A 22,738-nucleotide genomic window follows, 5' to 3' on the forward strand; every position below is an offset into this window, starting at 1 on the left:
ACAATGTAGAGTCCGGAGGGAGCTCGACACGTTCAGTTTCGCAGAGTGGGAGCAAATGTTAGACAAGAGTGGATCTGAGAGAAGGTGGCTACAATCAGAGTGTCTCGTGTTACAACGCCTAATAATAATCCAGACGCTGGTCCTTAAGACAGCTAACACCTCAAACCCAACAAGCACCGTGTCTCCTGGTAGCGATGAACGCAGTGACTTGCATAGCTGGTGAGGGTGTAAGTGGATATAAACACTTGAAAACACTATTGGCATGATCTACTAGAGCTGAATGCAAGCACAGCCTACACCCCAATCATACCAATTATGTAAGTGACACCAGAACCAGAGGGGTTACTGCACTACTGGGTTCACTCACCCATCTGTGGCAGGCTTCTTCCGAAGGATGCTCGGCCGGGGGGAGGAGCCCTGGGCGGGGGCGCTGGTGCTGGCGCTCTGGCTGTGGGTCTGCACCACAGTGGTTGCTGCTGGAGTAGCACTGAATGGGCTGCTAATAGGGTTGGCGACGATTGTGGCTCCATCTGCCAACACCATTGCTGGGAGACAGGCAGGGGCGGGGCAGACAAGAACAATGAGAGGGAAATGAAAGAAACATTACTAAAGTATCACATAAGATAAGTAGAAACAATCAGACCACCAGACTTAGAGTCTCCAAGTTCTGACCATCCAATTTCAAGACGATAAGAAATAAGAACATCATGCTCATGCGCCTAAAAGCAGAAGGCAAGTAGGAGGTTACTCACCTACTGATGCATGATCAATAACCATTTTCATTGGTTTACAATCGTAATTATTAATAAAATGAGAAAAATACATAATTGTATAGTATATTGCAGGAAATCTTCTCCCAGTTTTGGTAAAATACAACCACGTTCAATCCTAAAAATGGTGCCAAACATTCCAGTCTATCTTAATTTTACAGCATTACATAAACTCTCCTAAAAAAAACTCCTGCAAGGAATGGGAGTCCTCCTATTACAAGGTGAATCTGTTCTCTTAACTTAGAACTCTTTCCACGGAGTGCTCCTCACCTGTGCCAACAGCTATAAGGCTGCTCATGCATTTCTAAAGCCACAGTGACCCTCACAGATAAGTTCTAAGCATCTCATGTTACAAAGTGAAAACGAAAGCTTAGAGAAATGATGAGATCACAAGCCAGCAAGTGGAAGATCAGAATTGAAACCCAGGGTCTCTCTTTTCTCCACACCAAAGTTCACGCCCAACATGACAATTACCTGAAGTTTTGCCTTCAGGTGGAGGCTGCTGAGTCCCCACTGCTGCAGGCTGAAGTCCTTGGGTGCTGAGTGGGGTTGCTGAGTGAATGCCCTGTGTGCCAATTGGTGCTGGCTGTATTCCTGGGGTCCCAATGGGGGCTGGCTGGATCCCCTGTGTACTGATGGGTGCAGGCTGGATCCCCTGAATATGTCGAGCATGAGATGCATCCACTGTCATCAACTGCATGGGGTTTAGGTGAACTGTAGATGCTACCCCAACACCAGTCGGAGCTGTTATGGCAGAGTTTGGAGCCTGAGCTGAAACTGAAAATGATGCAAAAACTGACTACAATAGCAGCTTTGATTAGACACAGTCCACATAAGAAGAAAAACACCAAAGTGATAACAGAATTTTTCCACTGCACAACATCTAAATCCTCAAAAAAAAAATAAAAAAGCCCGGCCGGTTGAGCTTTGACCTATGAACCAGGAGGTCACGGTTTGATTCCCAGTCAGGGCACATGTGGGATTTTGGGCTCTGTCTCCAGTGTGGGGTGTGCAGGAGGCAGCTGATGAGTGATTCTCTCATCACTGATGTTTCTATCTTTCTCTCCCTCTCCCTTCCTCTCTGAAAAAAATAAAAATAACTATAGCCCCAGCTGGTGTGCTTAGTGGTTAGAGAATCTGGTCCAATTCTCAGTCAAGGGCACATACCTGGGTTGCAGATTCGATCCCGACTAGGCCCCAGTCAGGGCCCATGTGGGAAGCAACTAAATGGATGTTTTCTCTTTCCCCCTTTCCCTCCCTTCCACTCTCTCTAAAAATCAATGAAAAATATCCTTGAGTGAGGATTAACAAATAAACAAACAAACAAAAAAAATCACTACATAAAACCATATATTAACACGTTAAGCGCCAGGCCTGTTTTGTCTTCCTTTCCGTTTTGCCCGCGATATCCGATTTCACCGATATGCTGGCGGCCGGAGATCTGTGTAAGGTTGCGATAAGACTGCACGTACATCTTCAGATAAATTTCTGTATGTATTTATCGCAATCTGTACTCTGTATTCTTTTAGAAATGCTTTCTCTTCAGTCAGTTGTCTGTGGTTCGTGTTCCAGTGCAGTTTAAAAATTTTTCTTTACCCGTAACAGTGACAATGTCAGTAGAAGAAGCGCATGAAAGCGATTCAAGTGAAATTAGTTTTTCTAAGTAATGTCGTAAAGTCATTCTTTTTTCTTCATCAGAGGATGAGGATGAGGATTTTGAAGAATGGCATGATCCGAGAGGTAATTAACCAAGGACTATGCCTTTCACCCATCCGTCTGGCTTTAGGATTGAAGGCTTGAATGTAAAGTCATGTGCAACAGTAGAGAATACTTATGAACTATTTGTGCCTAATGAATTGTTTGAGGATATTGCCAAACGAACTTATATGCATCGCAAAAATTAGGGGCTGAAAACTCGCAGCGTTTGTATAGGTGGACTGTGACAAACAATAATGAAATGAAATGATTTTTTGGGTTGATGCTATGGATGGGACTAGTTAGACTACCATCTTTACGTTTATACTGGTCCCATGATCCTGCACAAATGCAAACTTTCCCGAAAAAAATGTCAAGAAATAGATTTGAAATATTATAAATGCTGAATTTTTCAGACAATAGGGAGACAGATGTTTCCAATCGTTTATGCAAAATACAACTAATAGATAACATGAAATGTCAAAAAATATTATGATCCATCTGAAGCTGTATGTATCGATGAATCTTTGATACCATTTCGTGGCCACATAATATTTAGGCAATATTTAAAACAAAAACGCCACAAATATGGTATTAAATTATGTAAGTTGTGCTGAGGATCTGGGTACACGTATGCTTTTTGTGTATATGCAGGGAAAAGTTTAGAAAAAGAAAATATGACACCAACTAATGTTGTAATGTCTCTTTGTAGAGATGTATTCAATAAGGGACACACGTTGTACACACAACTGGTACACGAGTTTAGATTTAGTATATAAATTACTTGATAATAATACTCATTTAGTAGGAACATTACGTTCAAATCGATGGGGAAATCCTCATGATGTAACGTCAAAGAAATTAAAACGGGGAGAAATTATAGCAAAAGAGAACAAAAAAGGAATAACCATTTTAAAACGGAAAGATAAGCCGGACATCTTACTTCTTTCAACAAAACATACGTCAGAGATGGTGATTGTTGAAAATAGATCAGGTCACTACTTGAAACCAAAAATTGTAGTGGATTATTATTATTTTTTTAAATATATTTTATTGATTTTTCACAGAGAGGAAGGGAGAGAGATACAGAGTTAGAAACATCGATGAGAGACAAACATCGATCAGCTGCCTCCTGCACATCCCCCACTGGGGACGCGCCCGCAACCCAGGTACATGCCCTTGGCCGGAATCGAACCTGGGACCCTTCAGTCCGCAGGCCGACGCTCTATCCACTGAGCCAAACCGGTTTCGGCTGTAGTGGATTATAATGCAGGAAAAGCAGTTGACATATCTGATCAAATGAGTGTCTATAATAATCCGTTATGAAAACCCATGAAATGGTATAAAAGCTAGCCTTTGAGCTCCTACTAAATACTGCTGTTCTCAATGCTCATATTTTATTTAAAAATATTAGCAAGAAGAATATGAGTATCACAGAATTTTAGAAAAAATTAGCTGTCCATCTAACAAATTGTCGGGATGAAGAAATTCCAAGTGGCAGTGCTGTAAATATACCTCAAATATCTTGTCACAAACTGCAACAAAAAACTAGAAGAGTGCCTAAAATTCGAAGATATTGTAAAAAATGCTACGAAGATAATGCAGCACGATTTGGATGAGCTATTGCCAGAAAGTTCACAAAACAAGTTATAACAGTCTGTGAAACCTGCACAGGACAACCATTTCTGTGTAGACCGTGTTTTAATAATATTCATTAAAAAATTTTTTTGGTAACAAGTAATATTTAGGTACATTCTTTTATGATCTTCAAGTTATTTAAAATTTATGAATAGAAGAATATAATTTTTTAAATTGTATATCATCAGTTAACAGTGACTGACCGGCCTGAACCAGTAACTGACGAGGTCCGGACGGAAAGTATAGTGTCAGTCACCGGTGACTGACATGGCGCTTAACGCGTTAAGGTGTTCTTCTCCACTCACTTCCCAACAATTTGATATGATTTTTTTTGCAGATTAATAGAAATAGCATTAAAAAAAGCAAAAAAGCACTCTATTAAACTCCAAATGTGAGCCAGGCAATTGTGCTAAATAAGTAATCTAAAACTTCTGAGACACACCCATAGCTCCCAAGTAAATAATTTTTGTTTTAATTTATAGAATCACTATATAGGCATTTCTGAAATACAATAATTATGAATTTTAAGTTCCATATACCCATTAAAAAGAGAGAACAAGCAAGTTTCCTTTTTCCTATCAGGCAAACACATCATCTATGTATACATTAAAAAAAACTCAAAAACAACAAAACTGAAAATAAAAGCACTCCCAGGAAGCAACAAAAAAAAGAACTTTCTCAATACTTGTGGAAAGAAAACAAACACAACTTTTCTCCCCAGTTATCAAAAAAAATCCAGAAGAAGGTATCTACACCCTCATGCTTTACAACAGCTGAGATATAGAAACAACCTCAGTGTCTGCTGACAGGTAAGTGGATAAAGAAAACGGGACACACACACAAATACTACTCAGCCATAAAGAGGAAGGGAATCTTGCCATCTGCAACATGGACAGACCTTGGGGTATTATGCTACGTGAGTAATCCAGGAAGAGAAAGACAGATAATGGATGAACTTACCTATCTGTGGCATATAGAAAAAAACAACATACCAATACACCAACTTCACAGACACAGACAACAGATTAACTGTTGCCAGAGGCTGGGCTGGGGGAAGGAGGAGGGCTGGAAGGGGTAGGTAAAATGGATGAAGGGGTCAAAAGGTACGAACTTCCAGTTACAAAATAAGTCATAGGGATGTAACGTATAGCATGGTGACTGAATTGCATATTTGAAAGCTGTTAAGAGAGATCTTAAAAGTTACTGCCCAGCTGGCATAGCTCAGTGGTTGAGCGTTGACTTATGAACCTGGAGGCCACAGTTTCATTCCTGGTCAGGGCACATGCCCGGGTTTCAGGCTCGATCCCGTGTGGGGCATGCAGGAGGCAGCCAATCAATGATTCTCTCTCATCATTGATGTTTCTATCTCTCTTCCTCTCTCTGAAATCAATAAAAATATTTTAAAAGTTATCACAGAAATTATCAAATCATTATATTGAACACCTGACACTAACGTTATATGTCAATTACACCTCAATTTAAAAAAAGATATAATTAAAAGTTTTATAAACCAGAGAAAAAAAGATAAATTTTTATTACGAATGAGAAAAGTATAGTGAAGTTAGTACACGTGTGAATTTCCAGCCATTGCTATATGTCATTCTTCCCTGCTGTAAAATAAATAACACACAGAGCATTATTTGTGTCTCTGAGAAGTGAGCTTTGTTGTCTCTGTTCAGTGGTAGTTGGGTTGTCTGCCTGGAGAGCATGCAATTAGTCACCGTTCCTCTCAAGGTCACTCACTGTGCTCAGCCAATACTGAACTGCCATGCCTCTGTCCTCTGCATTCTGAGCGATGCTTTCCACATATTACTTCCCCGAGGAAGGTCATTCCTGACTTCCAGCCCTACTGTCTCATGTAGAAATCACGTCTCGCACGGCAGAAGCAGCATGGTTTTGCTCAAGCCTTTCTTCTGGGACCCCATACTTTTGTCTATTGTAATATCTCTTCAAGTCCTATTCTTCTTACTAGACTCTAAGCTCGTTGACAGCAAGATCTGTTTAAGAGTCAGCTTTACGTAGGTCTGTGAACTGGAGGGTCCTGGGTTCAATTCTGATTAAGGGTACATGCCCAGGTTGTGGGCTTGATCCCCAGCAGGGGGCGTGCAGGAGGCAGCTGATAAATGATTCTCTCTCATCATTGATATTTCTAACTCTCTCCCTTGCCCTTCCTCTCTGAAATCAATAAAAATATTTTTTTTAAGAATAAATAAAATTTCTTTAAACAAAAAGGTCAGTTTTAAAAAGAAAGCCTGGCATAGGACCTTACATATAGTAGGGTGTCAATAAATATTTGTGGAATTAATAAATGCATGAACAAATAAATAAATGAATGAAATACACCTCTGAAACAAGTGAAATTTCAGGAATTTGAGAGAGATCAATCACTTACAAACTATCTAGATTACGTATATATATATTTATAATTATATAGTCATGTAAATAGTCTACTAATATCTATTGGCCCAACAAGATTCCATCTTTATAAGCAACTAGAGACCTTGAACAATCCTATATATTAAAAGGCTAATATGCAAATTGTCCCCTCGGGAGTTTGACTGAATGGGAGTTCGACTGCTTGCTATGATGTCAGAGAAAGACATACCCCTCCCTCTCGTCTGCAGCACACTGGTGCACAGACTGGGACAGGAAGAAATGAAGCCCTGTGGCTTGTGCTACTCGTTTTCAGGTCTGCTGTAGTGGTAAGAGAAGATACTTGGAATAATAATGTAGAAATACAGGTGACTGGCAGGATGCGCAACACTACTGACAGTGCTAGTATCACGGGTTTTGACAATAAATATCTATATACAATGACAATGTCAGCTTAAGAGATACTCTGCACATCCTTTCCAGTTGGCTACTATCAGAGAAATACATGTGGCTCACACACTACCTTCTGGAGATAGGCACAATGACTGCACTGTGAGAGAGGGCCAAGGTGGTAGGAGGAGGTAAGTGCTGCCACTGAGAAAAAGACTTAAGACTTTGCAGCAATAAGCTTAATACTTCTGGCAGCAATTAAGCATGACTTTATCTCTATAAGATTATAAAGAACATGGTTATGAATGTCCTTTAAAAAGATATTAATTTGATGAACAGCAAAAAATGACAGAATATTCAGGAAAATTCAGCTACTTTTTCACATTAGAGATAAAAATTAGAATAAAACTTGGAGAAATTTTTATAAAAATAAAACAAACCAATATACAACAACCAATGCAGAGATGAAGGAACCGGTTTTTAAAGAGATTTAAATACCATGTTTTCAAAGTTTTAGACCAGAATTCCAATTGAAATATGCCATACGTGCAATTTAAAAATTTTCTGTATGCCGAAACCAGTTTGGCTCAGTGGATAGAGCGTCGGCCTGTGGACTGGAAGGTCCCAGGTTCGATTCCGGTCAAGGGCATGTACCTGGGTTGTGGGCACATCCCCAGTAGGAGATGTGCAGGAGGTGGCTGATCGATGTTTCTGACTATCTCTCTCCCTTCCTCTCTGTAAAAAAATCAATAAAATATATTAAAAAAAAAATTTTCTGTAGCCAAATTCATAAAGTAAAAAGACGCAGGCCAGATTAATATTAGTATATGTTTAAGATATATTTTGTTTAAAAAAAAAAAAAAGATGTATTTTGTTTAACCTAATATATCCAAAATATTATCATTTCAAAATGTAATCACTATAAAATTTTTATTAAGTTATCTTACATTTTATTTCTATAGTATGTCTTCAAAGTTCAGGGCATATTTTGCTATTACAGCACATTCTCAATTCAGATAAAAATTTTTTATTGGATTTGTATTTTGATTCCATAAAATCTACATTTTGAGAAAGTAGTTTCATATCAGTAAGTTTTTCAAACATATATGAAGTTTGTCTAGTTTTAATTAAGTAAAACAAAAAATTCAGTTCTTCATCTGCGCTGTCCCCCGCCTCCCCCTTCAAATGCTCAATGGCCACCTGTGGCCCTGGCTGCAGGCCTCGTTTGCACAGCAGAAGGCAATGTCCACAGCGAGACAACCTGGCTTTCTAATACCTAAACCTAAAGTGAGCTGAGTCCCAAGGAACATATTATACAAACAGTGACGTCTAAGAATTGTTTTCTGGATAAAGAAAACACGCTATTTACAAGAAAGAACAGTGAGTGTTGAGCATAATTGGACTCACATTAAAAACACAACAAACACCTCATAAAACAAAAGAAGCCCTGTAAGAGTGCAGCTTTATTTGTTTTAACTGCACTACCATTTTAAGATGTAACAAAAATTGTTAACATAATTCTCCTCAGGTAGGACAAAAATCATGCAAATGTCACTAACAATACTAACAACTTTTTATCGAACAAAGAGATGGTAATTTAAAACATTAAAGCTTCACATTTTAGCCTGAAATGAAGTTGAACATAGAAGCTAGAGTAGTTAAAGCCATAGTAAATACCCAGTGATCAATTTCTATCTCATTGCTTGAAAAAATGAAAATGTTAAGTCATCTTCACAGTGGTAATCATACCTGGATACTGTCGGATGGTGGACACAGAGCTGGTGATTGGGGTGTATGTGTGTGCCGTCAGTGGGTATGCAGAAGGTGGGTATGTTGGCAAAAAGTACTGGAACTGGACAGGAACAGACGGTCTATGGATGGAACACAAATAATAATGAACCAAAGCGGTCTATTGTCTTCTTTACCTACAAATGATCCTGTCCCCCAGACCCTCTTCACACCCTTACTGCCATACCAACATCTCCCACTGGGTCTCAAACAATCAGATCAAAGGACACAGATCTACAGAGTAATATCTATATTTCGTGCACCAGAGGCCTGGTGCACGAAATTCATGCATGAGTGCAGTCCCTAGGGCTGGCCGGCGATCAGGGCTTATTAGGGCGTCTCGCATAGTCCTGATTGGGGCCGGGCCGTTGGGGCCAACCTCCTGGTTGGCCGGCCCACCATCGGCCCTGATCAGGGGCAGGCTGACCAACCTCCTGGGGTTTCTCACCCTGGTCGTATGGCCTCCACGATAGGCCTCAATCGCTGGCCAGGCTGAGGGATCCCATCTTTGCATGATTTTGTTTTAGGCCTCTATTTTTAAAATAAATGAATATTATAAATAACTGTATCAATAAATGTAAATATACATGGAATAATACTCAGCAAAACTGACTAAAAAGCCCACATTAATAAAATGTCTTCCCTGTTCAATTCCACTTGAAAGACCCTAAGCTCATACAGTTTTTATTGGCAAGTTTTATCAAATATACGTAAAACAGATAATCCAAACTTATACAAACTAATTCAGAGACCAGAAAAAGCTTACTTTTTGAGGTTAAGATAGCCTTGATATCAAAACTGTACAGGGACAGTATGAGAAAGGATTATAGAAAATCTCACTCTCGCCCTGACCGGCTTGGCTCAGTGGATAGAGCGTCGGCCTGTGGACTGAAAGGTCCCAGGTTCGATTCCGGTCAAGGGCATGTACCTTCGTTGCTCGCACATCCCCAGTAGGGGGCGTGCAGGAGGCAGCTGATCGATGTGATGTTTCTCTCTCATCGATGTTTCTAACTCTCTATTCCTCTCTGTAGAAAATCAATAAAATATATTTAAAAAAAAATCTCACTCTCTACACTGACACAAAAATTCCTAAACAAAACTGAATCAATCGCCGAAACCTGTTTGGCTCAGTGGATAGAGCGTCGGCCTGCAGACTGAAAGGTCCCAGGTTCGATTCCGGTCAAGGACATGTACCTGGGTTGCGGGCACATCCCCAGTAGGAGATGTGCAGGAGGCAGCTGATCGATGTTTCTCTCTCATCGATGTTTCTGGCTCTCTCTCTCCCTTCCTCTCTGTAAAAATCAATAAAAAAAAACCAAAAAACAAAACTGAATCAATCTATCCTACAGAGTCCTATATAGTAAAAGGCTAATATGCAAATCGACTGAACAGCAGAACGACTGGTCGCTATGATGTGCATTGACCAGCAGGGGCCACAAGCTCAACACAGGAGCTGCCCCCTGGTGGTCAGTGAGCTCCCACAGGGGCAGTGCTGCTCAGCCAGAAGCCCTGAGCTGAGCTCACAGTTGGTGAGCACAGCAGCGATGGTGGGAGCCTCTCCCGCTTCCAAGGCAGTCGGACATCCCCGGAGGGCTGCAGGACTGAGAGAGGGTGCAAGCCAGGCTGGGAATCCCCAAGTGCATGAATTTAGTGCACCGAGCCTCTAGTCCTATATAATAAAAGAGAAACATGCAAATTAACCATCCCTCCGCTACACTCAAGCCACGCCCACAAACCACACCCACCAGCCAGACTGACTATGCAAATTAACCCAACAAAGATGGAACTGGAGAGCATTATGCTAAGTGAAATAAGCCAGTCAATGAAAGAAAAATACCACATGATCTCACTCATTTATAAGCATAACCAATGGACATAAGACACTGGGTGGTAAGAGAGGCGGGGGGAATGTCAACGGGGGGGGGAGGGGGGAAGGAGACATATGTAATACTCTCTGTAATACTTTAAGCAATAAAACAAAATAAAATAAAATAAAAAAGAAAAAAGATGGCAGTTAATTTGCATACGCAGGTGTCAAGCGCCCCAGGAAGTGACAGTGGCCGCGGCTGTGGGCTCCCGGGACCATTGCCGGCCCAGGAGGCGAGGCCTGCCACGCCTAGCCACGCCTGCAGGCTCCCAGGACCTTGCCGGCGGAGAGCGGGAGGTTTGGAGGACTTGGCAGAGCAGGAGACTGCTGGACATAGAGCAGGGCTCCCTCTGTCACCCCAGCTTCCTCATCACCAGATCCCAATAATCCAAATGCCACTAAAATGAAACAAATCAATATCCTGTTTCCTGTATTAGATGCAATGACATATCCTATTCTTTTTCCACATGGTGAAAAAGGCTGGGGAATAGATATTGCATTAAGACTCAGAGACAACAGTGTAATCAACAATAATACTAGACAAAATATAAGGACACGAGTCACACAAATGCAGTATTATGGATTTCATCTCTCTGTGCGGGACACGTTCAATCCTATTTTAAATGCAGGAAAATTAACTCAACAGTTTATCGTGGATTCATATTAAAAAATGGAGGCCAATCGGATAAACTTCATCAAAGCAAACCAATCTAAGTTGAGAGTTGAAAAATATAGTGGTTTGGAGAAACCGAAGATGGCGGCGTAGGTAAACACCGGAGACCGCTGCCGCATACAACCATTTCAAAAATACAACTAAAAGACGGAACAGACATCACCCAGAACCACAGGAAAGCTGGCTGAAGAGAGACTCTACAACTAGAAGGAAAGAGAACAGCAAACCGAGGCTCAGAGGAGGCGCAGTGTGGAAAATACAAAGGTACCGAGGTGTGCGCGAAAGCGGGCTGGTGGCTGAGGGCGCGGTTGTCGTTTTCGGTCGGGAGTGAGTCTCAGACTCTGGGCTCCAGATCCGGGCGAGTCTCTAGGGATTCAGACTCAGACGGGAGAAGCGGGATTATCCGGCATCAGTTGGAACCTGAGGGCAGCTTTCTCTCCGAGGTTTGCAGCGGCTGCCGGGGTTCTGAGAAGCAGAGCCTCTGGGAACGGGACTGAGAGCGGCCATAACTGCTCCCTCTGCCTGCCCTGTTGATCCCGCCCCGCCCAAGCCCTGCGCACAGCCATTTGCCGATCGCCTCAGGCAAAGGCTGGATTAGCGCCTTCCCAGAAGACAGACGTTTTCCACACAGCTAATTCCTACAGCCAGTCGGCCTGGTGGTCAAATCCCTCTAGTGTTAACTACAACAATTAAGGCTTGGCTAGAACAAGACTGCGCACAAAGACCACAAGGGGGTGCACCAAGAAAGCATAAAAGATGCGGAGACAAAAAAACATGACAGAAATGGAGGATATGGAGCTAAGAATCGCAATTTTGAGGGCTTGCTATAAACTTGAGCAGAGCCTCACGAAAACTAATGAGACCCTCGATGCTACGATAAAGAAATTAGAAAGTAAGCATACACGGACTGAAATAAAGAATATTATACCCAATAGCAGACCAGAGGAGCACAAGAATCAAACCAAAGATTCGACAAAAAACACCCAACTGGAAAAGCAAAATGAAAAAAGAATCCGAAAGTGTGAAGATAGTGTAAGGAGCCTCTGGGACAGCTTCAAGCGCACTAATATCAGAATAATAGGGGTGCCAGAAGATGAGAGACAGCAAGATATTGAAAACCTATTTGAAGAAATAATGGCAGAAAACTTCCCCCACCTGGTGAAAGAAATGGACTTACAGGTCCAAGAAGCGAAGAGAACCCCAAACAAAAGGAATCCAAAGAGGACCACACCAAGACACATCATTAAAATGCCAAGAGCAAAACACAAAGAGAGAATCTTAAAAGCAGCAAGAGAAAGAGACTCAATTACCTACAAGGGAATACCCATACGACTGTCAGCTGATTTCTCAACAGAAACTTTGCAGGCCAGAAGGGAATGGCAAGAAATATTCAAAGTACTGAATAGCAAGAACCTACAACCAAGATTACTTTATCCAGCAAAGCTATCATTCAGAATTGAAGGTCAGATAAAGAGCTTCACAGATAAGGAAAAGCTAAAGGACTTCATCACCACTAAACCAGTATTATACGAAATGCTGAAAGGTTTCCTTTAAGAAGAGGAAGAAGAAAAAGGTAAAGATACAAATTGTGAACAACAAACATGCATCTATCAACAAGTGAATCTAAGAATCAAGTGAATAAATAATCTGATGTACAGAATGAACTGGTGATTACAATGAATCAGGGACATAGAAGGGGAATGGACTGACTATTCTTGGGGGGGGGAAAGGGGAATGGGAGATGCGGGAAGAGAATGGACAAAAATCGTGCACCTATGGATGAGGACAGTGGGTGGGGAGTGAGGGCGGAGGGTGGGGTGGGAACTGGGAGAAGGGGAGTTATGGGAAAAAAAGAGGAACAAATGTAATCAGAACAATAAAGATTTAATTTAAAAAAAAAAAGAAAAATATAGTGGTTTGATGGATTATCTCAAATCTAGATCTGAAAATTACAATTTGCCGATTGGTAAAATGATAATACTTCCATCATCTTCGGAGGGTAGTCCCAGAAATATGCAGCAGTGATATCAGGATGCTATGGCAATTGTAACAAAGTATGGCAAGCCTGATTTATTCATAACCATGACATGCAACCCCAAATGGGCAGATGTTGCAAACAATTTACAACGCTGGCAAAAAGTTGCAAACAGACCTGACTTGGTAGCCAGAGTTTTTAAATATTAAGCTGAATGCTCTTTTAAATGATATCTGTAAATTCCATTTCTTTGGCAAAGTAATCGCTAAAATTCATGTCATTGAATTTCAGAAATGCAGACTGCCTCACGTTCACATATTATTGATATTAGATAGTGAGTCCAAATTACGTTCCTCTAATTAATTCCCTTTCAATGCGCAGGAATTTCGTGCACCGGGCTACTAGTCTAATCTAATAAAAGATAAACATGCAAATTGACCATACCTTTGCTACACCTTAAGCCACGCCCACCAGCCAATCAGAGCGACTATATGCAAATTAACCCAACCAAAATGGCGTCAGGCATCCACGGAACTGGAGCGAGCAGGAGGCTTGGTTGCTCCAGTGATGGAGGAAGCCAAGCTTCCCTCCTGCCGCGGCCAGCTCTGAGCTCCACTAAAGGCAACAAAGTTTCAATTATAGAAGATAAATAAACCCCAGATACCTGCTATCAGCCAGTCGTGGCCACGGAGCTGGAACAAGCAGGATGGAGGAAGCCAAGCTTCCCTCCCGCCCGTCCTGGCTGGCTCTGAGCTTCACTAAAGGCAACAAACTTTCACAAACTTTCAATTATAGAAGGTAAATAAATCCCAGAACCAAAAAAAGAAAAAAGAAAATAAGGAGAGGCTGGGAGATTCTGTCGCCGGGGTCTTGGCCAGCCTGAAAATGGCCCTCAGCCCCTCACCCAGACTGGCCAGGCATCCTGGTGGGGACCCACCACCCTAAAGGGGGTGTGGCCAGCCTGAAAACAGCCCTCAGCCCCTCACCCAGGTTGGCCAAACCTCCATGGGGTGAGGGTCCCCACTGGGGGGGGTTTGACCAGCAGGCAAACAGCCATCAGCTCCTCACCCAGGCTGGCCAGGCACCCCAGTGGGGACCCTGACCCTGAAGGGGGTGTGACCAGCCTGCAAACAGCCATCAGCCCCTCACCCAGTCTGGTCAGGCACTCCAGTGGGGACCCGCACCCTGAAGGGGGTGTGACTAGCTGCAAAAAGCCATCAGCCCCTCACCCAGGCTGGCCAGGCACCCCAGCGGGACCCCCACCCTGATCTGGGACACCCTTCAGGGCAAACCAGCTTGCCCCCACCCGTGCACCAGGCCTCTATCCTATATAATAAAAGGGTAATATGCAGAAAGACTGGGAATGACTGGTCACTATGACACACACTGACCACCAGGGGGCAGACGCTCAATGCAGGAGCTGCCCCCTGGTAGTCAGTGCACTCTCACAGGGGGAGCTCTGCTCAGCCACAAGCCAGGCTGACGGTTGCCAGTACAGCGGTGGTGGTGGGAGCCTCTCCCGCCTCCTCAGCAGCACTAAGGATGTCAGACTGCAGCTTAGGCCTGCTCCCCACTAGAAAGTGGACATCCCCCGAGGGCTCCCGGGCTGCCAGAGGGATGTCTGATTGCCAGCTTAGGCCCAATCCCCCCCCCGGGGAGCGGGCCTAAGCCAGCACGTGGTCATCCCCCGAGGGGTCCCAGGCTGGGCTGAGGGACCCCCCCCCAACCCAAGTGCACAAATTTTTGTGCACCGGGCCTCTAGTATCTACACTAATAAAAGAGAAACATGGTAATTAGCGTACGACCGCTACCCTTCCCATTGGCTAATCAGCATATCCTTATGCAAATTAACTGCCAGCCAAGATGGCGGCCGGCAGCCATGCACTGAAGCGAACAGGGAGGCTTGCTTGCTCCAGTGATGGCGAACTCCAACGTTCCCCGCCTGAGTTGCCGGCCTCTCAGCTACAACTCTAAGCAACTATGTTGCAAATATAGAAGCTAAACAAAACCCCAGAAACCGGCTTTCAGTCAGCCGGGCTTCAGCCAGCCTGACTGCAACATTGTATCAATGTTTTCAGCAGTGAAGCTGGCCCAGAATAAAAAAGAAAAAAAAAAAGAAAAAAAGGAGCAGTTGGGAGCTTCAGTCACCCGCCAACCGGAAAATGACCCTCAGCCCCTCAGCCAGACTGGGCAGGCACCCCAGTGGCGACCCCCACCCTGATCCAGGACACCCTTCAGGGCAAACCAGCCAGCCTCCACCCGTGCACCAGGCCTCTATTCTATATAGTAAAAGGGTAATATGCCTCCCGGCACCGGGATCAGAGTGACAGGGGGCAGCGCCCAAACCCCCTGATCGCCCTGCGGCTCTGTGTGTGACAGGGGAAGGCGCCCCAACCCCCTGATCAGCCCTGCTCTGTGAGTGACAGGGGGCAGCACCTCAACCCCCTGATTGGCCCTGCTCTGTGTGTGACAGGGGGTGGCGCTGCAACCTCCCCATCGACCCTGCCTTGAGTGTGACAGGGGGCGGTGCCCCAACCCCCCAATCGGCCCTACCCTGAGCGTGACTGAGGGTGGCATCACAACCTCCCGATCCGCCCTGTTCTATGCATGATGGGGCGGCGCCCCAACTCCCCAATCGGCCCTGCTCTGAGCCTGACCAGGGGCTGCACCTAGGGATTGGGCGTGCCCTCTGCCACCCGGGAGCAGGCCTAAGCCAGCAGGTCGTTATCTCCCGAGGGGTCCCAGACTGCGAGAGGGCACAGGCCGGGCTGGGGGACCCCCCCACTCCCCCCCCCCGGAGTGCACAAATTTTTGTGCACTGGGCCTCTAGTATATATATAAAAGGCTAAGTTCCCATCTGACCGGTAGCTATGACAAGCACTGACCACCAGGGGGCAGATGCTCAATGCATAAACTGACCAGCTATAGTGATTTGGCAGTGGTGGTTCTTGGGTGATGCACCCTGGAACCAGAAAGGAGGGAACCCGATTCCTCATGGGGCCAGGCGATTCCACCTTCGGCCATGGGTTATGTTGCTGCTGGGGCACTGCCAGCCCCGAATCTGGTTTACTGCACACTTGCGTTTGTGTTCCACACCCTGTAAGACAGCAACTTTGCAGAGTGCCTTCTCACACTTGGGAACCCCTTGGTGGATGTTGGAGAGCCGGTTTCAGCCAGATCCGTGCAGGCCAGGCTGAGGGACCCCACCTGGCAGAGGGACCCCACTCATTCCACAGAAGCCCTTTGAGCCATGGCACCACCACTGGTGTGGCCGGCCGGGGAGGGACCGAGAGAGGTTGGCTCCAGGGCGTGCCTGGCCCGTCTCACCCAGTCCCGCTCTGCGGCCAACTTCTAATTAATTTCCTTTCAATGTGCACGAATCCGTGCACTGGGTCACTAGTTATTATATAAAATTAAATACATCATGATCAAATAAGATTTATCACAGGAAAGTAGGAATGATTCAATATCAGAATTTCTATTAATGTTTTAGATCATATTAAAAATGTACAAAAGAACAATCACTTGAAACTTTGCAAAAGATATAAAAAATGCTATTAATTTAGCATTCAATACTTATTTATGACATAAATGTCTAAGAAAGAGGGACAGAAACAAAACTTTGTTCCTCATACTGAAAACAATATCTACACAAATTGATTATGACATTTCAGAGACTTCCCATTTAGGTCAGGACCGAGACAAGGATGCTCACTATCTCTGCTACATTCATCATCACATTGGACGTTTAGCCATCAAGAAAAACGTAAGTATGCAAAATAGAAATGAAAAAAACTTCATCCCTCAAAAACCTGTCCTTATTTGTAGATGAGATAAACATCTAAGTAGAAAATCCAAAAGAACTTCCAACCTTTCAGAGCTTATAGTCAGGCTCAGCAGAAAGGTTGGACACGGGATACAGGAAAAGCTATGAGCACCCCTACGTACCAGAATGGGACAGGACAACTGAAAAGTGACCCGATGCTAAAGTGACTTCCTGTGCAAGAAAGAAATGGGGGAGGGGATGGGGTGGAATTAGAGGTATAACCATGTGCTAAGTAAAGAGTTTTTAAAATGTTACATACTTCTTACCTCTGCCTGCTGAAAGAGCCTAGAGAAAACGACAATAAACAGCTAATGCCTACATCTTGGTTTCTAAATGATGAAAGGAACCAGGCTCCTTGGAGAAATGGTGGACTCCAAGATGCTGACAAAGTTCAGGAGGGGCCTGAGAATCTTATGGTGGTGGGAAGGGCTGGAATGACCAGGCCATGGCAAAACCACAGGAACTAGTCTGAAGGGGCTCCCTTGGACCAACCCAGAGAGAATTTGAACATCAAAATAGATGATACTGAGACTGTAGTAATGAATAAAACCAAATCTATGAGCCTATGCTCTTTCTAAAAAAAAAAAAAAAAAAAACCAACACAAAATAAATAAGTGGGAGAAAATGAGAAAATTTATATCAAAATGTCAACTGATAAATGTGAAACAGAAAAAGTCACTATTTTGCAACCAACATATTTCAACAACCCTCAACTGATTTAGCCAGGAATCTCATCGGTAAACAAACTATTGCGTGAAAGTTTATTGAGGGAAAGGATATTTATAGCCTCAAAGTATTTCCACACAGATTACTTAATTAAAAGAAAAACATCCCTTTAGAGTAGGAAAATCTGGCAAACATCACATCTTCACTAAGTAACTAATGTTGACCTAACTAATGAGACAAAAAAATAGCATGAGCTCTCTAATGTAATAGTAGTGATAAGAGCATATCAACCAAGTGGTATTCACTCCAAAAATGCATAGCTTGAATCTAACTATGAGAAAACAATCTGATAAGCCCAAACTGAATATTCTACAAAAACTGGTCTATCCATATCCTTAAAAAATGTCAATGTATGAAAGAGGATAGAAAGCTAAAAAATTGTTTCAGGGGTAACTATACTTTCAAGATTAAGTAAGAATGCCTTTGTTCTTCAGAGATGAAAATGGAAATATTTAGAGTCATAATACTGCAACCTTTACTCTTAAAATAAATTATACAGAGAAACACACAAAACAAAACAATGGATCCTAAGAGATCAGCCATCAAAAGGAGAATGGCTGAATACAGACATTTTCATAAAACTAAAAGAGAAATAATACAATGTATTATTTTCAGGGAGAAAACCTATATAAATAAAAGGCTAATATGCTAAGTATCTGACTGTTGGACTGGTACCTATGATGTGCACTGACTACCAGGGATCAGATACTCAATGCACAGGCATGGAAACATGGAGCAAACTGATGAATCTAAGAGGGAAGGGAGGAGGGCGGGAAGAGATTAACCAAAGAACTTCTATGCATACTAGAGGCTCAGTGCACATATTTGTGCACTGGTGGGGTTCCTCGGCCTAGCCTGCGGGGATTGCGTTGAAACCGGCAGTCCCACATCCCCTGAAGGGTCCCAGATTGTGAGAGGGCACAGGCCAGGCCGAGGAACCCCACCGGTGCATGAATCCGTGCACCGGGCCTCTAGTTTAAAAATAAGAATAAGTACGTGCATGCCATATTTGTGGGACATTTTATATTGAAAAATCAAAACAATGAATGACACACTGAGGCAGTGTAACTGGCACGTTGCCTCCTACCTATTGTCACTGCGAGTCTCCATGGCCACAGGGTTTGGAGAGGCCCGATGTCCTGAAATGGGAATCAGGCTGCTCCTCTCCGTGGGGTAATCAGGCTGGATCCGAGGAGAAGTGTGTGTGATCTGCTGAGGCACCACCTTAGCTACAAAAAGGAAAACCAATGACATTACTGTTCATATGCTTTCACTGTCAAGACAAATCATTCTTGCACAACAATCTTAATGCAAATAGTAGTAAGAAGTCTGGATTTTTAGTTTTAATCAAAATAAAAAATGAAAGATGAGTACACAAGGTTCAACTAAATTATTTCAATCTAATCTATAATAATAAAAGCGTAATATGCTTATTAGACCAGACAGCTGAACAACCTTCCAAACATCATTCCGGACATCCTTCCAGACAAAGCTGCAGCGGCAGGGGCCGAGGCAGAGGCGGTTAGGGGCGATGAGGCAGGCAGGCAGGCCAGCGGTCCCAGATTGTGAGAGGGATGTCCGACTGCATCCCCCGAGGGGTCCCGGATTGTGAGAGGGTGCAGGCCGGGCTGAGGGACCCTGCCCCCGTGCACAAATTTTGGCAATTTAGATGAGATAAATATATATCTCATCTAAGCCTAAGCGACCGTTAAAACCAGATGGTAGCTATGATGCGCACTGACCACAGAGGGCAGATGTCAATGCAGGAGCTGCCCCCTGGTGGTCAGTGTGCTCCCACAGCCAACCTCCCACGGCCAGCCAACCTCCTGTGATCCCTCCCTCTGGCCGGCTGGCCCCGATCAGGACTGGGCAAGATGGGCCCGATCGCTGTCCAGGCAGAAGGACCCCACCCGTGCACGAATTCATGCAACGGGCCTCTAGTCCACTAATATAATATATTCACCCTGTGAAAGCAGGGTTCAGCATTATTCCTTTAAAAAAATATCAGCAACCAGGCCCCATTCCCCTGACCTGGCTTCTTTGATATCCTTTTTTTGAGAAGGAGAAAACTTTTTATTAAAAAAATCAAACAAACCATAAACAAATGAAAATATAGATATAGAAATGACAAAGACCTTATATTCTACTCCTTAAGTAATTGGGTCCATAAGGAAGTAGCGATGTGGCTAATTAGTACTGAGTAGATCATTTTAATTTCTAAGTCCCAGCTTCCTCATCTCTTAGGCTTTCTCTAGATAATCATTTAATTTTGAATTTCCTATGACTTTATCTAATACCTTACAGCCAAGTCAAAATAAACAACAGAGTTTTCAAATTTAATATCAGGCTCAAAATTTGCTTTCCTCTACAATTTACAATCAAATTTTGTTTCGAAGGTATAGCTGAACTGGGACATACTTTATGGTTCTTAAGAGACCTATCTGTTAACTCTATGCCTTGAAATTTGCAAATAAAAGCTGTGACCTCAGAGATATAGAGCAGGGGTGGGGAACCTTTTCTCTGCCAAGGGCCATTTGGATAGTTATAACATCATTCTCAGGCCGTACAAAATTATTAACTTAAAAATCAGCCTGCTAGGTTCGCTGGTGTGGCTCAGGGGTTGAGCATTGACCTATGAACCAGGTTGTCACGATTTGATCCCCAGTGGGTGGGGTGTACAGGAGGCAGGTGATCAATAATTTATCTCTATCTCCCTTTCCCTTCTTCTCTGAAATCAATAAAAATATATTTAAAAAATTAGTCTGCTATATTTGGTCAAACAAACTCACCCCTAATGCCTTGGTAGGGCCAGACCAAATGATTTCTCAGGCCTTATATGGTCCACGGGCGGGACGTTCCCCACCCGCTATAAAGGGACAAAGGTACCATCTGTGTAAAGACGCAAGTTACACCAGTGACAGGCACATAACCACTAAAGACTAGGATGATGCCCCACATTACCCACAGTGCAATGCAGCGAACACCAAAGGTAAGCAGCACAAACCACCATTGATGCCCAGCCGTTTCCTGAGGGAGACAGCCGGAGAAGTTTCTGCAGGATGCCCTGGGTGCCCAATTGGAGCACTGATGATGGCATCTGCTGGCTAAGGCAGAGAGGCGCTGTAATGGCACATTCTCCATCAGTCGGAGATAGAGTATTGAGTGGAAAGCAACGAAGCCTTGTTTTTCACTCTTCCCATGAAAGGCAGGAAAAATAATACTTCCAAAGAATGCAGTTGTCATTTGTAGGATAACTAAACAGTGGTTCATAAATGTAAACACATCCCAAATTTTAAATCTTTACTTTTTTCTAATTAAAAAAGCCATATTCGCTATTATTAAAAATAAATAAAATTTAAGGAATAATATAATGCAGAAATCATAACTTGGCCATAATGCTACCTCCAAAGATAATTTCATTTTCTGAATGCTGTGACTGACTCTGCTTTGTATATTCTAAGACACTGGCATGTGTGGGCCAGAGAAGGAGAAAACCAGTATGGTCATCTACTGGAGATGAGCATTCATTAGAGGAGAAAACCCTATGTTCATTGTTAATCATTTTTATTCCTGACCCAATATATTCTTATTAGAAACAATGGCTGAATTCAATATTTAATCTCACCTGGAAAAAACCACTTAGGTGATTTAATATATCCTCTAGACCTAAACTTGAAGATCAATGCTCTAGGTTTAATGTCAAGTTTTCCTTCTCAACCTTTGTATAGGGATCCTATTATGATGTAACAAAAAAGTATTTGGGTTACTATAAAAGAGGAAAACAAAACTAGAGCATAAACCAATTGAACTTAGATGAAACCAATCACATTAAGGTGGCAGATGTTAAATGTTTTGGTATTTCTGTCAAATGATTTTCATATCTAGAATTCAGTAAATGGTTAAAATTCAAAAATAAATGAGCTTGGTAGATATAGAATATAGTAATACAGTAACTTAGGACAGGTATAAAGTTGCTAGTTTTAGCAAAAATGTATGATCGTAGTTCTGTCTCCTGATACTTTTACTTAAAATTTTTATTTATTGATTTGAGAGAGAGTGGGAAGGAAGGGAGAAGAGAGAAAGGGTGGAAGGGAGATAGAGAAAGAGAGAGAGAAACATCAATTTTGTTGTTCCACTTACTTGTGCATTCATTGGTTGGTTCTTGTATATGCTATGACCAGGGATCAAACCCACAACCTTGGTGTATTGGGACAATGCTCTAACCACTGAGATACCAGACCATCTCCTGGTACATTTATGAGGTGACTTCCACTGTGATTTCTTAGGAAGATACAGTGACATTAACAAGAACTAATCTCAAAATAATTTTTCAGAGGGATCAAGAGAAAACCAAAGCGCCCCTATAAGATACACTGCCCCCTCTTTACTGGTCTGATTTTCTTCACAGCTGCAGATTCCCTCGTGAGACTCTGGACTGAAAACATGAAAAGAACAGGCTGGGCTCTGAGGTTACAGCTGAGCGTAACTGCCGACAATGGCAGGATAGCCAGACATTGGTTTGACACGACAATATGGAATTGTCAATGATCTTTTCAATAACAGTGCATTACTGCTGAAACCAGACACACATAACAAACTTCTTTCCACAGAAGAGAAGTGAACTCCAGAGGGACACGAAAGAAGTGTGGTGGCAGGCTGGAGTGAGCAGTGACAGGAGAAAGAGCCAGCAGCAGTGTCCTCTCGGTTACCTGTCTTGGGGGGTGGGGGGGTGCTTAGTACCAATTTAGGGCGGGCACAGCCCAGTTACCTGAAAGAGGAGTAAGGGTTTCCTGGGTTAATATTATTCTGAAAAGTGTCCTCAAAGTTTGGTAGGAGGACCGTGCAGTCTGTCTCGCATGTGCAAAAAGCAAGCAAGGAGAAGAGCAGCCAGGTTATTATATATGGGCGGGCAGCGACTTCTCTGGTCTGGCCACTAGACCCCGAGGCCTCAGTGCTCAGCATGTGAGCATGCCATCTGACAGAACACAGTCTTACTTTGCGGGGGGGGGGGGGGGGG

At 43.2% G+C, this 22,738-nt stretch overlaps 1 protein-coding gene across 6 annotated transcripts in view; it reads right to left on the reverse strand.

Moving 5' to 3' along the window:
* The window catches only part of SAP130 (Sin3A associated protein 130), a 101,572-nt gene that overhangs the window by 42,639 nt on the left and 36,195 nt on the right, over nucleotides 1–22,738 (reverse strand). For 5 of the 6 annotated variants that reach the window (XM_014468160.2, XM_006102838.3, XM_014468161.2 and 2 more), the window contains exons 11-14: nucleotides 18,809–18,950; nucleotides 8,616–8,737; nucleotides 1,245–1,547; nucleotides 368–545 (exon numbers count right to left, since the gene is read on the reverse strand). In XM_014468160.2, coding sequence (XP_014323646.2) covers nucleotides 368–545; nucleotides 1,245–1,547; nucleotides 8,616–8,737; nucleotides 18,809–18,950 — 745 coding nt within the window. The remainder of the gene's footprint in view (nucleotides 1–367; nucleotides 546–1,244; nucleotides 1,548–8,615; nucleotides 8,738–18,808; nucleotides 18,951–22,738) is intronic. The other variant, XM_023744174.1, reaches the window with a different exon arrangement.

Source organism: Myotis lucifugus, unplaced genomic scaffold (genome assembly GCF_000147115.1).
Source record: "Myotis lucifugus unplaced genomic scaffold, Myoluc2.0 scaffold_433, whole genome shotgun sequence".
Lineage (NCBI taxonomy): Eukaryota > Metazoa > Chordata > Mammalia > Chiroptera > Vespertilionidae > Myotis > Myotis lucifugus.